The 15,839-nt window shown below is 36.9% G+C and overlaps 2 protein-coding genes across 2 annotated transcripts in view; both read right to left on the bottom strand.

The window, feature by feature from the left end:
* ppm1e (protein phosphatase, Mg2+/Mn2+ dependent, 1E) overlaps positions 1-7,162 on the bottom strand; it is a 50,376-nt gene extending 43,214 nt beyond the window's left edge. Inside the window, exon 1 of the mRNA XM_016277047.1 lies at positions 6,908-7,162. Coding sequence (XP_016132533.1) covers positions 6,908-7,089 — 182 coding nt within the window. The 5' untranslated portion in view covers positions 7,090-7,162. The remainder of the gene's footprint in view (positions 1-6,907) is intronic.
* A 3,306-nt stretch (positions 7,163-10,468) lies between these two features.
* Positions 10,469-14,758, bottom strand: rad51c (RAD51 paralog C). Its single transcript, XM_016278273.1, has 9 exons — positions 14,334-14,758; positions 13,953-14,196; positions 13,642-13,799; positions 13,337-13,470; positions 13,091-13,222; positions 12,303-12,369; positions 12,154-12,214; positions 11,540-11,600; positions 10,469-10,916 (listed from the first exon to the last, which is right to left on the bottom strand). The coding sequence occupies exons 1-9, from the start codon at positions 14,449-14,451 to the stop codon at positions 10,803-10,805; spliced, it is 1,089 nt and encodes a 362-aa protein (XP_016133759.1). The 5' UTR covers positions 14,452-14,758; the 3' UTR covers positions 10,469-10,802.
* Between the last annotated feature and the right edge of the window lie 1,081 nt (positions 14,759-15,839).

Genomic DNA, 15,839 nt, shown 5'->3' with positions numbered 1-15,839 from the left:
TCATCGTTAGTTTGTTAGATAATGCATTTACTTATCATTAACTAATGGGACCTTATTTCCTAAAGCGTTACCAGAAACTCTAATAGTTCATGATTACCAAATATGGTACCAATATACCTAAAACATCCGTGATTAATTAAGCAACATTTCATGGAATTAGTTTGATTAAAATTGTAAACAGCTTGACATTGATAAATGTAAATTAAATAAAAATAAATACAATTATTTCTACAAATATATATTTAGACAGCACATAACAGAAGCTTTATGGAGCCTGAAATAAATCTAAATCTGATTATAGCTCTACAAAAGAAAGTCTGGATGTGATCGGAGCGGGAGGGGGTTGGGTGAACGGGCTACAGCGATCATCTGAAGCGCAGCTGCTGTCAGTGTGTGTCTGAAGAGGAACCATACTCTAATGCCATGCCAAGGGCGCCCGTGGCCACACTGACCCAGATGAAAAATAGCATCCTTTCATCTAGACAACACCTGGCCACAGATGCATCGTCTGCTCGCATGGAAACAATACGCTGACACATCTATTTGTTTTCCTTAATTGTGGATCAATGTTGTCATGACCAGACATCAGAGGATGATCTGATGCGGATGCTGATCAAACACTGATGAAGAATTTATGAGAGGACAGAGGGTAAAGAGACAGTTCAACCAAAAATTCAAAAAAAATTTTTTACACCTCCCAAAAAAAAAAAAAAAAAAAAAAAAAAAAAAAAAAAAAAAAAAAAAGGGCTGTCAAGCTCCAAAAAGCACTACAGAAATATCATAAATAGGTAATAAATCCATTCTGGATCCAAAAATATACACAAGCAAGATTATCAGTGAAATCCTATATTATAATGGGGTTTATGATCATATTTCGGTGCATAACTTGGTGTGCATACAATGTGATTCAATGTTTAAATGTCTTTTCAGAGCTCACATTCTTCAAAACATTCAATCCTAAATGATCCAAAAAAAAAAAAAAAAAAAAAAAAAACAAAAAAAATAAATAAAAAATAAATAAAAATAAAAAAAATAAAAAAAATAAAAAAGGGCTGTCAAGCTCCAAAAAGCACTACAGAAATATCATAAATGGGTAATAAATCCATTCTGGATCCAAAAATATACACAAGCAAGATTATCAGTGAACTCCTATATTATAATGGGGTTTATGATCATATTTCGGTGCATAACTTGGTGTGCATACAATGTGACTCAATGTTTAAATGTCTTTTCAGAGCTCACATTCTTCAAAACATTCAATCCTAAATGATCAAAAAAAAAAAAAAAAAAAAAAGGGAAACTCCCGCCATCGCAGATGAGTGAATGCCGCATATGATGCTACAGCATGCAAATCCTTCCCTCTGCAACAGATATTTCCTCCATCATTGATTCTATCATGACACAGCTGTGTGGTGTGGTGTGCCATTTGTTTCATTACCATAGGTGCTCCCTTGGGCTGTGTGTGTGTGTGTCGCAAGTCTTTTGTGCGTGGGTACGCATGTATGTGTCTGTTTTGTGTAGATTTGTGTACGGTTTACAGCTGCGAGAGACGGGGGCTTAATGAGCTTTAGGAGAGCGTTCCTCTATCCATTAGTGTCTATCAGGACTCCCCATGGGCTCGGAGGGCCTGCTCACCACAGGAGGGGGAAACAACCTCCATTTTTAGTCTCACATTCACCACACATCCCCATTTATCAGCGCACAACAACTAAACCAGGTTGTTAGATAACAGCGCCGATAACATCATGTTTAATGTCAACTAAAATAGAACGTGTATTCCTGTTCAACTTGATTTTGAATTTAGAATTTTATTACTTAAAATACTGCCGTTATGCATTTCGTATTGTTCTGAGTGACTGAAAAGGGGGGGGGGGAAAATGCAAAATGTAAATAATAATAATAATAATAATAATAATAAGCACTAACCATATAGATTTTTAAATATTTAAAAAATAAAAAAAACCTGTAATGAATTAAAATGACAGAATCTTTTCAAATATGATGTTACTTTGAATTCCATCATTGAGCGGTTGCAAGGTAAAATTAAATTTAATTAAATACAATTTAGACAGTGATGTTACTTTGAATTCCATCGAGTGGTTGCAAGGTAAAATTAAATAAAATTTAATTTAGACAGTGTTGTTACTTAGAATTCCATCATTGAGCGGCTACAGGGTAGTAAATAAAAAAATAAAATGTACAACCTACGATATGTACAATGAAAAATCTGGGTGCTAAAGCAAAGACTGTTAAGGAACACCATATTACAATATTGGAAAACAGACCTTCAAGAAGGAAGTCAAAGTCAAAGTGATGAACCTCATGTGTGTAGAGGTCCGTCTGAGTCACTATTTCTCTATCGATTAGCTCTTATTAAATGATACCCTGTATTCTTCCTAAGTCAGAAATGTCACACCACTGGTAGGTTGCTACCATCATCTGAGCTCTGGATTTGTAACGAAGCTTATTCACCGTACCGTCACCAACCTCCCCTATCAATTTTTGCTTCTCTTTTTCTTCTCCTTTCCACACATACACATGCAGCCACCCTCTCCCCGCAATCTAGAGGGAGCAGAACAAAGGGGATCTCCACTTTTCTCCTAGGACTATTATTAGATCTTCAACCCAGCGACAAAATAAATCACACGTTCAGCTGAATCACCACGCAGGCAGCGGAAGCTTTAGTCCTGAAGTATGCGAAACGAGCAAGCCTCCGTTTAGAACAAAAATAAACTGATGCGGCTAAATGGAAGATGATACATTACTCTGGAATATAAATGTGTGAAATAATGCATATAAACCACTCCAACTGTGGTCTGACAATAAAATAATTTTGAATTCCAGCACCAAAGTGTTAAATCAATCTTTTTCACTTAAAGGTCACTGTCAGACAAATGGTAAACATCCATCCACCTCAGGCGAAATGACCATATAACACTCTCCTGGGGATCAGATATTAGTCAGGGTCAGTAGCCTAGAATAAACCTTGACATCTGAGTGTCTTCACAGAAATGGGTGTATTGAGCACTGCAAAAATCTGAATTGGGAAATAGCTCTGTGATTCCCCAGAAAGACTGAATTGTGCATTTGTTTGTGCCAGAGCAAAAGGGATTCTCCACCGTAGGCCGTGGCAGCCTGTTGCTGACATTTGAATGAAATTCAAACACAGAAAACAATAACCTCTTTGTGAGGTGGTCAAAGTTTGTCAGATACAAACACAATGTAGATCTGTATAGGCTGGTCAAAATATGAGCTGGTTGAGCAAATGCATTAAAGGATGTATCCAAATATTAGGACCTCGTGCGATTTAGAAATCACCCCCCACATTATTACAATATTGGAAAACAGACCTTCAAGAAGGAAGTCAAAGTCAAAGTGATGAACCTCATGTGTGTAGAGGTCCGTCTGAGTCACTATTTCTCTATCGATTAGCTCTTATTAAATGATACCCTGTATTCTTCCTAAGTCAGAAATGTCACACCACTGGTAGGTTGCTACCATCATCTGAGCTCTGGATTTGTAACGAAGCTTATTCACCGTACCGTCACCAACCTCCCCTATCAATTTTTGCTTCTCTTTTTCTTCTCCTTTCCACACATACACATGCAGCCACCCTCTCCCCGCAATCTAGAGGGAGCAGAACAAAGGGGATCTCCACTTTTCTCCTAGGACTATTATTAGATCTTCAACCCAGCGACAAAATAAATCACACGTTCAGCTGAATCACCACGCAGGCAGCGGAAGCTTTAGTCCTGAAGTATGCGAAACGAGCAAGCCTCCGTTTAGAACAAAAATAAACTGATGCGGCTAAATGGAAGATGATACATTACTCTGGAATATAAATGTGTGAAATAATGCATATAAACCACTCCAACTGTGGTCTGACAATAAAATAATTTTGAATTCCAGCACCAAAGTGTTAAATCAATCTTTTTCACTTAAAGGTCACTGTCAGACAAATGGTAAACATCCATCCACCTCAGGCGAAATGACCATATAACACTCTCCTGGGGATCAGATATTAGTCAGGGTCAGTAGCCTAGAATAAACCTTGACATCTGAGTGTCTTCACAGAAATGGGTGTATTGAGCACTGCAAAAATCTGAATTGGGAAATAGCTCTGTGATTCCCCAGAAAGACTGAATTGTGCATTTGTTTGTGCCAGAGCAAAAGGGATTCTCCACCGTAGGCCGTGGCAGCCTGTTGCTGACATTTGAATGAAATTCAAACACAGAAAACAATAACCTCTTTGTGAGGTGGTCAAAGTTTGTCAGATACAAACACAATGTAGATCTGTATAGGCTGGTCAAAATATGAGCTGGTTGAGCAAATGCATTAAAGGATGTATCCAAATATTAGGACCTCGTGCGATTTAGAAATCACCCCCCACATCTGAATTTCGTGTGGCGCATTCGCACGGGACAAGCGACGCCTGTGATTTTACTCAAATTGACTGATTTATTTCCCGGATATTATGTAGGCTTTGCGTAACATTATATATCATACACAGAAGAATCTTTCTTACCGCATGCTGCTATACATGTCATCCATCTCCATCTGACCATTCTTATGTTTTTGCTCTACTGATGGTTTTTAGCTTTCTCTTCCTGCAAATGATATAGCTGCATGGTGTATAGCGATATAACCCAGCACCCAAAATACTATCAAAACACTCCGCAGCCTTATATTCTTCACGAAAGATGGATAAAAATGCACACAGGAAACATAAACCTTGAAAAAAATAATACACAACCCTGCCAAATCAAAAGAGATGCCGATTTTCACAGGACTAATATTATCACAGGACCTCGGTGTTCAGCCAAATATGGTAATTTGCGATTTTTACTTCACAAATTTGGCTGATTCGCACGGGATTAAGATCACAGACCAGCTTCGCAATTATTACAAATTGACTAGAGGTCATCAGGTAATACTCATCCCGTGCGAATAAGGATAAAATAAAATAAAAATGTACAACCTACAATACTCATCCCGTGTGAATAAGGAGCTATTGCTTGAGCACAAATCTGAATATTCTTATAAACCACGTCTAATAGTACACAGATTATCATGTCCAATAATATTAAGAATATTAATATTATCAATGGCAAATGAGATTGAATATTTAAATATAATCAATATCTAATAATATTCAAATTTATCTCACTCTAATAATATTCACAATACTGAGATTGTAATCAATGTCTAATAACATTCAGAGTATTCAGATTATTCTTCATGTCTCATACTTTTTTGAATATTGATTTCAAATAATATTCAGTTCATAATCAATTCAAATTATAATCAATTTCTAACAATTCTCGGAATATTCATTTCATCACGGTCAAATAATATTTAGAATATTCTGATTATAATCAATGTCTAATATTTCTTTGAATATTCAACTCCTCAACGTCAAATAATATTTGGAGTTTTCCAATTATAATCAATGTCTAATAGTATTCAGACTCTTCAAATTATAATCAATGTCTAATATTTCTTTGAATATTCATATTGTCAATGTCAAATAATATTTAGAACAGTCAATTTATTATCAATATCATATTCAGAATACTCATCTTCTATCTGTGACAGCTCAGCTATGGCACTGAAATCTTCTACTCTCCCAGAAAAAAAGTAACCACATATGCAAAATATATATTATAGTCACAAAATGGACACAGACGAGGCTTAAACTAAAATATGATACGTGAAAAATCAATAAAGCACAGCCGAGACAACCCGACTCAGGAAGTGTGCAGCTATTTGGGCATTTGCGCAGCCATTTATCACTAGGACCCATTAGATGTGCATGTATGAGTATTTCATGCTCATAAAGATTCTGCTAGGTTTGAATGGGCTATTTATAGCAAGCCAATGACGTAGTTTATCAAACGTAACCCCTTCCCACAGATCTCGCCCAGAATCCAAAACACCGCGATACCACACTGCTCTCTAGACTACACTAGGGTGTCCGCGTTAAATGTATATGAAGCTGTAGGTGTTAGTCGCGGCATATGGCGATGGCGCACACAGCTGCCGACATCTTGAGAGAAAAAGGTAACTGTGTGAATGAAACATGCATGAAATCAAAAGCAGTCGTGCTCAGTTATCTCATCGACTTGATACAGACGACATGGATGCTGGATGCTCGCTCACATTACAATCTGATAAGCATGCGATCGTGTCAGATCAAAACATATCGATAACAATTTATCACAAGGGAAATGGTAGCGTCAAAATGATTATAATGAAGCGTTACGCAAATATGGGGAATACAGGAGCTCGTACGTACCCCATCAGAGGACTAAAGGGGTCATTGGAGAACAGAGGGTGTAGCCTATTCAAAAAAAAAATTACTACAATATGGACTGCAAAATCTGCTTGCATTTGTACTAAAATATATGAAAATTTTCATATCAGAATGACTTTAATAGTTGTCTTTTTTTCCCCCTTGTATTTTTAACATTGTAATGATATCAATAGTAAAATTAAAACAATATAGTAATAATAAAAATATTACTACTATTAAAATTGTCACACCAGTAGACTTTAACATACAGCGATATCTTGGCGGTGCACATGAACTATTACCAATTTGGAAACGCTCATATTTTATAGTCTTCGAAGTGGCCAGACCAAAACTTTACGCATGTTGAAATGTACGAAACATTCTTGAGCTGTTAACCAATTATAACACTGTGGTTCTCATCCACAAACACACTAATAACTGTGCAGGTTACTTCAGCTGCATGAACACGGGAGCAGGAATTAGTTTCCTTTTGTCCTTCGCCCTCGTGTTTTTATCCTTGCGCTCTTTATTTAATGTTTACACACCTACAGTACAAAACAGCGACACGCGCATAGTGAGTGAAACATGAAGCGCGAAGGTGCATCGGTACTTAACTATTTACACAGGTGCTGGAGACACAGGTCGAGACATTCCCCCTCCACCTCGTCCTCCGAGATCAGGTCCGTCAAGGGGCGCATAGGTGGAGGTACGTCCTCCTGGAGAGGTGGCCTCATCTCCCGCAAGAAGAGCTCCAAGAACCTCTTGAAGGTTTTCTCCTCGTTGGCAGAGCCGGCCATCGCTTCTCATTCCTGGAGAGACCAGAGACAGCTGGAGCCGGGCAAGAAGTCTACACTACTTTGAATCTGTAGTCGCGCGAGTTGGGGAGGGCGCGCGCTCGCGTGAACGGAGAGGGATTCGCGCGACAGGCGTATGTGACGTCACACGGGGGCGGGGCATGGAGAAGAGGGGGGGCGAATTAACCTTATAATTAACCCATTTCATTCCATATATCTGTCACGGAAATGTACTTTTGACTTTAAACAGTCATATATCATGTTTGATACATAATGTTTGAACGGTCTATTATTAATGTATTATTCAGATTTTTCTGTCTTATGTAAATCATGGTATGTATTGTAAACTTTATGACCTGTGGGAAAGCCCACAGCCCCTCTGTAGTTTCCCACCAGTTACAGCTGTGACTTGGAAGAAAAAAAAAGTTATTTTGAAAAGGCAACAAGTTTGTTTCGGAAATTCGAGGAGTATATACATGTTAACAAATAAATGGGGAAAGTGCCGGACTATATTTAAAACAGTCATAGTGTGAGAATATACATTTTTGGTATAAATAACTTTCCAGTTGACGCAGGTCCGTGATGCGCGCTCTAAGCCAACCTTTTTTAGCCAATCAGTGTCGTAGCTGCGTGAAAGAATGACGTCGGCCAAACACAAAACGCCTGTGACGTAACCAGAATATGTTTTATGTTTAATGCTGGATTTGGTCTTGTCGGCATTAAGAGCAAAGTCCTTCGAGTCAGATTCAACGTTATCTCGCTGTTTAGACGGATGATTTTTCTGCCAAAGCTGAAGTAATTACTCAGTGAATATTCTTAATGGCCCCAATATCAATATATTTAAAACTGTCACTATGAAACTCTGGTGGCTAGCCCTCAGAAATTTGATGCACGTTAGGCTATTATTAAAATCTAATTAGGCGACTATACTAGTAATCTGTTGAGAGACTGTGATTCAGACGCCGTACGAAACAATTATATTGAATCGTTTAATCGAAACGGCCACGGTTTACTTCGACAGAGCTCTTAGAGAGAATTTTTGTGAGTGAGAAAACTCGAGAAGTGATGCTCTCTGTGCGCCTGTATATAGGACATCAGAGCTTAAGCTAAAAATAACAACTGTTGTAGATTTCACATCATCGCTGGGAATTAACTGTTCCGCTCCCAGGCACTGTTAGTTCAGCGGTGGGTTGCCAGATAGTATATTTAACCCTTAACATTAAAATGACTGAAAAAACTAAGCGCTCCTTACATGGCTTAAAACAGGGGTTGGAGGGCCGGTGTCCTGCAGAGTTTAGCTCCAACTTGCCTCAACACACCTGCCTGGAAGTTTCTAGTACAGGGTTCCTCAAATCTTACCCTGGAGGGCCAATGCGCTGCAGAGTTTAGCTCCAACCCTGATCAAACTCAGCTACCTGTGATTTTCTAATGATCCTGAAGACATTGATTAGCATGCTCAGGTGTGTTTGATTAGGGTTAGAGCTAAACTCTGCAGGAAAGTGGATCTCGTGGGCCAGATTTGAGGATCCCTGTTCTAGTATGACTAGTAAGAGCTTGATTAGCTGGTTCACGTGTGTCTAATTGGGGTTGGAGCTAAACTCTGCAGGACACCGGCCCTCCAGGACCGAGTTTGGGCACCCCTGGCTTAAAAGATATCTTCTCTTTACTGTGGTTTTAGGACATGCCTTGTTAGTTCAGCCAGGTCTGCTAGCTAGATCATATTAAAAGCAAAATTAACCCTTTCAAGAATGCATCAGCCTAATGTATTTTCTAACAAAATATAGGCTATTATAGTTAGACAACTACAGCTATTGCTGAGACATTAAAAAAGAACAGAAAAATAACCCCTGAAAGTATCTTTAACTGCCGGAAGGGGATCCCATATTTGTTATGAGTACACACTAATTCGATACTATCATTAACCATTAAACATTAAAATGACAGGAAACACGCTAGCTTCTAACGCAGTTTGAAGGATTATTTGTTTTAGAACATGTTCGTTTAACTGGGGGGTTGCTAGATCATGTAAAAGGCTAAATTAACCCTTTCATAAATGTACTGGTGTATTTTCACACAACATATTACAGTTAGACAACTAGAGCTATTTCAGAGGAATTTAAATGAAAGAAAAACCTTTAAAGCTCTGTGAACCATGGGAAGCTGAACCCATATTTGTTGAGTTCAGAATTATCATTATAAAAATGACTGGGGGTTGATAATATCCAACTCAGTATTAACCTTTTCGAAATTGTAGGGTAACCATAGTTTCTGGCAAAATATCATAGTGACCACAGCTATTGCTAGGTAATGAAAACGACAGAAAAATTATGAAAGCTTTTGAAGTGAGTAATGACTATGGTATTTCGAAATTGGTTACCATGGTGCATATTTGTAAAGAACAACAAAGTGTAGCCTTGCCTGTATAGAGCAATCTGTATTCATAGTCAGCCAGTCTAACCTGTCATATTCATCTTCAAAATTATAAGTCTTAAGGTGAAGCGATGTGTGATGCAGTGACCCAGGATGACAGTTACACAGCAGTGTAGGAATACCCAGTGTACCTTCCTCCTCACCTGAGAAAGCCTGAGGCCAAGAGCCTGTTAGGACACATCCAGACAGTCACCCATCTTAAACCAGCCCTGACAAATGATGTAATCCTATTAGTCCAGCACTCCGTCGCAGGCAGTTCTTCAATCATGATCTGTTCATGTGTCTAACATGGAGGTTAAAAACATCAAGTACCCAATGTCCCCTTCTTCCCACATGAACATAAAGTGTTTAAGTCAGTTCTTCTGCCGGATGTCTCAACTATCCATTGCCAGCCAAGGAAATATGAGGTGAAGTGCTCATATTTTATCTTTGTGCTGATGTAATGCTGGCTTCCCAGTGTATAATTCAATTAAAGTGATGAACCTCACACATATACGCTGGGAGTGAACGAACCTGGATGATATACTGATATTGAACTGGCACAATATTGCTGCGGCTACGTTATTAATGTTTCTTGGAGGTGAATGTGAGCGGTAAACTCTTTCTCTATACTGTCACTCATGCATAAATCATGGCAGAAAGTCATTCTGATGTGGCCTGTGCAACACAATGTACACAACAAAACCCTCTCACTGGGATCATTAGGGCCAAATTATTCAATACACTATTACAAATTTAGTTAATTGCATATTATGGCACAAAGTTTGGGCCTGTGTGAATTAGGTGACATGATTAATGACTGGCGATTGTCAATTAGTTTGACTAATCACTAGCACTTGAAGCAGAACAAAAACAATTTTGCATATATTATATACAGAATATTAGCCAAGTAAAGTGTTGAAGAATAATGAACACCAAGAATAGCTTTTAATATTTTTATAAATATATGGTCTTTAACCTGGTCCATCAACCAATTTAAGTTGGAAAGTTTTGGTCACTTTGGAATAGGTTTGCATTTTCAGTGTTTCCACCTGAATTGTAACATTGTCTGATTGTCTGGTGGGAAATATTGGATGCACTAATTGATCCACTAATACCACAAACAATCAATATACTGTAATTTAGTCAATAATAATCCAAGAACTAATCCTCCTTAATTGTGTTTTTATATAATATATACATATCTGTACATTCCTGCTATGATGTTTTCTTTTTCTCTTAGCACATTTCGAGTTTTGAAGTGGCTTCCTACTGCTTTGAAAAGCGAAATGGTCTGCAATACATCCTCAAGACCGATCCTCCATTCGTGGGTGTTTGCTGTGGTTTCCTGAAGGAGATGAGACTGCAGATGTAGCAGGTGTAGGTCTAGGTTCATCTGGGGCATCCCTAAAACCCTGGACCTGTGTGAGATCACAAATATATATATGCATATATGTGACTGTGTGTGTGTGTATCAGGGTTATTATATTTAACTAAAATTAAAACCTTTCAAATGTTGAGGACTTAAAATAAATGTTAACCGTAATAAAATAAAATATTAAACAACTTAAACGATAAAAATATTTATTATATTCGTTTAATTTAACTTTTAATTTAAGTACTAACTAAAATTAAACTAAAACTAATAAATAAAATAAATAGAAATTAATAAAAAGGCATGTTCAAATATTAGACATTTAAAATAGAAATATAAAAAACAACAGAATTACTTAAACTTTAAAATTAAAGTGAAAACAAAATATAAAATAAATTAAAAATAAAATTAAAACAAACTGTAATAGTATATCAATAATACTAAAATAACAGTAGTGTGTATGTGTGTGTATATATAAATACTGTATGTCTGTATATATAAATGTATAGGGGGAAATGTATGTATGTGTATATATATATATATATATATATATATGTGTGTGTACAGACACAGTATTATATGTACAGACACACTCTTGTGATACACCTTTATACATTTTCCTTACATATAGATATATTTTCCTTATATCTTCCCCACTGTTAAACTTACTGTGATTTGATATTGAATTGTGGCTTCCATTTGACTTGGGGACTTGTACAGGGAGGCGAGCCTAAACACAGAGTGAACAGGGGAGAAAAGCATAAAATGACTTCATTGCAGAGTGCACATTCTCTCCCTCTCTGACCTTGTCTGCTCGGTTTAAAAAGCAAGAGGGTCTGCGGCAATTCAAATGCAGGGAGGCTGAACTGTACAGCCAGCGGGAAGACCTTCAACTTTATGGCAAGAGACGAGAAGGCATGATGGAGATGCTCTCTGTGCATCTCTGCTGCCTGCTGCTACAGAGTAATAGACTGGCAGGTATGCAGGATGCATTATGAATAAGGTCTGGCTACAAAAGGCAAAGCAAGCTACTTGTTCAAAGTGATTCATTTCATCACCCACGGAGGTGAAGGGTAAAGAGTTTATGCAACATACTCTCACTCGCTCTCTCTCTCTCTCTCCAGAAGACACATTTGGCTGAGAACCCCACAGATGTTGGCTTCGATTTTCTAAAGCCACATTTAGCTGTGTCAGGTTGAGTGGACTTAAAAGACTAAATCCAGCAGAAAAAAACAATAAACACCTTCCCACACAATTAGCAAATTAAAAGTGTTTGTGTTTACCTTCGCAGTCCTTCCCAGTGCAGGATGAGCCTCTGCGTCGCAGCATGACCCCAACTCTCACCTGAAGTGTGAATTTTAATTGTTATTATGTTGGTGAATATGTAAATAGAAAACCCTGCATGAATGCATTAGTATCTGTTATGTCCTACCTAATGCAGGAACCAGCTTAGATTGGCCATTTGAAACTCTTGTCGTCATCTGATTGGTCAAAACAACCTAAGAGCACATGGTAACCAAATGTAATTATTTTTTATAAAAATGTATGTATAAACAGTATATGTATATATGTGTGCGTGTGTGTGTGTGTGTATATATATATTTATTTATGAACATATATATACAGATAGCTGATAGACCAGCGTTATTTTAGTATTATTGATATGCTATTAGTTTTTGTAAATATTTTAAATTAGATTTTAATTATATATGTTCTGTTTTTGTTTTTGCATTTTTGTTGTGTGTTGTAGATATTTTTATTAGTTGTTTTTTTTATGCCTATATAATTTTTATTTATTAGTTTTAATTAAATTTTAGTTAGTTAGTACTTAAATTAAATAAATTACAAGGTAAATTAAATGAAAATGAGAAATATTGCCCTGGCAACTAGCTGGAATAAAACATGTTTAAGTTTTAAACAAATATTATTTTATTTTAATTTAATTATTATTAATTTACCCAAATGTGAGTATTCTGCAAAAATAATTAAATATATCCTAATCAAATATCCTGATCAAAACACACACACACGCATATGTATGTATGTGTGTATATATATATATATATACACACATACAAACACACACAAATATATAATATTAAATTACTTTTTATTAAATATTAGATATTTTTTAACCAAATATAAATATTCTGCAAAAAAATAATAATTAAATTGATTTGTCTGCTATTCTTTGCTTCAGTAGTAAGATTTACTGAGTACCGCTACACTATGTTGTGTTGCTAGTTGGATGAGCTGCTGGGCAAGACCATTTAGGAGACGAGTCCTCTGAGAAAGATCCTCAAAGTCATGCCGGAATGGAAAGGCGATGCTGTCGATCACTATTAACCTCACCTATGATTGGATGATACAACAACATGTCATTTATAAGCATGTAATTAGCAGTACTGTAATATCACATTGCTGAAAGAGATGTCCTTAGCAGCGGTCCTGATTATTCATTTTCACCTCGGGATGCTCAGAAAGGAAGTCAGGTAGGAGGTAAACCTCAGCTAACAGCTCTACATAGTCATGGCAACGGACCAAGAAGATGTTTGAGAGGATCTTCTCGACAGTAAGTTCCTCTAAAGCCTGTCTCTGTTCTAAGAGGAAAAGCAAAGACAGATTATTTGACAATTATACATTTTGTCTCATAAATGAATTCAAATGGGTAAAGTTTAACAATATTAGGCCTGGAGAGCTCATAAAGCATTTTTTCCCTGAATATACGTACATTTAGGCATCCCAACTTATCTTAAATACTCAAATCAGACCTGTATCCTCTGCCAGGAGGGTGCAGTGCTGCACGGCTGCCTCTGCCATATCAGCAACCCGCTGCACTAAGAAACTCCCTTCTGTGTCTATATACAGTGCCTTTCCTCCCAGACCTCCAAAACACACAGGAATCTGCACATCCACAGCCAGCTGCATGCTTTAAAATGAAAAAAAAGCAAAACATATCTTTTATGAAAATGATGAAGACATTTTTAGGGCACATAGCACTTTTGAAATATATGTGCCACATATTACCAAGAAGTTGAATTTAGGATGCACTATACATTTTATAATACATTTCCTCCCATACCACAGCTGAGTCTTTCCGACACCAGGGGCCCCGCAGATCTCGGTGGTCTTTCCCACAGGCAAGCCCCCTCCGAGGGCATCATCCAGGGCCGAGCAGAATGTCACAATGCTCCCCAGAGCCTGCTCCTGGTGCAGGAGATCCAGAGCTGTTAGGCTCTCTGTTGCTGCCCTCTGCTGGTGAGGCTGGCCATCATCCCTCAACATCTGCAACACCTCCACTGCCTCCTCCTGAGAGATACCTGCCTCTGTGAACGAAACAAGATATACCGGATACAACTAAAATGTGATTAAATATACTTTTCTAGTAATCTGTGATTGTTGTAAGGCGGCAAGAAAGGTATTTTCGAATCCAAACAAGACTTGTTGATGGGTAAATAAACACCTTTACAGAGCTGAAGAGGACGCATGTCAGTCAAGTCTGACGCCACTTGGAAACCCGCGTTGATGAGCTTCACCTTCACTGAGGGCGCCAGAGGGAGGCTGGGCACAGTCCTGTGCATTTTACTAGCGCTGACACTGACAAAAACCAGGCTGAAATGCCGTTTTAAACACGGTTGTCGGTTCTATGCCAGTCTAGGACAGATTACAACAAATTCTAGCCATTCGAAAATATCTTTCTTTGGGTGGACACACTCAAATCACTCTTTGAAGAATTTACCATCGAAGGAATATTTTTATGAAATCAAAATATAAGCATATGAGGACTTATGTTTCTTCATATATTTTTTTTCTTCCCTTTGATACTCCCTCCAAAACAAGAAACGACGCGGAACGGGAAAATACTCTTCAAAATAAAAGTCCCAAGACGACGCCATTGACACGTTTTAGTATGCGATTATATTCCGTTTATTTGTTGCATGTAAAATGCAGTGCTGGGGAGTAACTAGTTACATGTAACGGATTTAAGTAATTTAATTGCAAAATAAATGTAACTGTTACTGAGGGGGAAAAAGTGTAATTAAATTACAGTTACTTATGAAAATGTTAATGATCGCAAAGGGGGATACATCTGAATATTTTCACACACATACAGATATGATTGATTTATTTCCCAAATTGCATTCAAATTGCATTGAGACACCAATGTTTCAGGACTAACCCTAACCCTAACCCTGCCTGATTTAAATGTTTCAAAATGATTATCAGTTTACACAAATTTAGAAAAAACAAATAGAAATTTAAATTGAGAAAAGTATCAAAAAGTAATCAAATGTAATCAGCTACACTACTTTAATAAAGTAATTGATATAGTTACACTACTTATTACATTCTAAATAGGGTAACTTGTAATCTGTAACCTATTACATTTCCAAAGTAACCTTCTCAACACTGGTAAGATGATATAGTGATATATATTTTAAGAGCCGTGGGTGGGATAGAGGAAGAAAAAGCATGCTACAAAATTATTGAATGGCTCTATTTATTATTGTTATTTTTATTATTATTTAATTTTATTACTATTATATACATAGGGACAATACGAATTTAGCATAATAATTTTATTACATATAATATTTACTATTGTCATAATCGTTATTGTATTATTTAACTTATTTATATACTTTATATACTACATATGCTTTAATTTTTGTTTGCATTTATTGTAATGTAACTCACTTTGTAAAATGCCGTTGATTATATACATTTCTCTTGGTATTGTTTATGTTATGCATATCATCATAATAAATAAATAAAAACAATGTTCACAAGTACATAGCAAATATATTATATCGCTACTAATTCAGAAATTAGCTAAAGAAAACCATACAATCTTAGCCATTAAATCTTGCTAGCACGATAATTTCAGTCCGGTTCTTACTTAATAATGTTCCACAACTGAGCCTGCTATTTTATCTCGAAAACATGATGTGAATGTGAACCAACCACT

Source organism: Sinocyclocheilus grahami, unplaced genomic scaffold (genome assembly GCF_001515645.1).
Source record: "Sinocyclocheilus grahami isolate Dianchi unplaced genomic scaffold, SAMN03320097.WGS_v1.1 scaffold7.1, whole genome shotgun sequence".
Classification (NCBI taxonomy): Eukaryota; Metazoa; Chordata; class Actinopteri; order Cypriniformes; family Cyprinidae; genus Sinocyclocheilus; species Sinocyclocheilus grahami.
The sequence above is the reverse complement of the archived record's forward strand: the minus strand, read 5'-3'. Positions and strand labels throughout refer to the sequence as shown.

Coding starts and splice junctions, on each gene's coding strand:
- rad51c (XM_016278273.1), bottom strand. CDS start 14,451: ATGCACAGGACTGTGCCCAGCCTCCCTCTGGCGCCCTCAGTGAAGGTG. Junction 14,197..14,333: donor TCCTCTTCAGCTCTGTAAAG/GTGTTTATTTAC, acceptor TTTCGTTCACAG/AGGCAGGTATCTCTCAGGAG. Junction 13,223..13,336: donor TCCTTTCTGAGCATCCCGAG/GTGAAAATGAAT, acceptor ATCCAATCATAG/GTGAGGTTAATAGTGATCGA.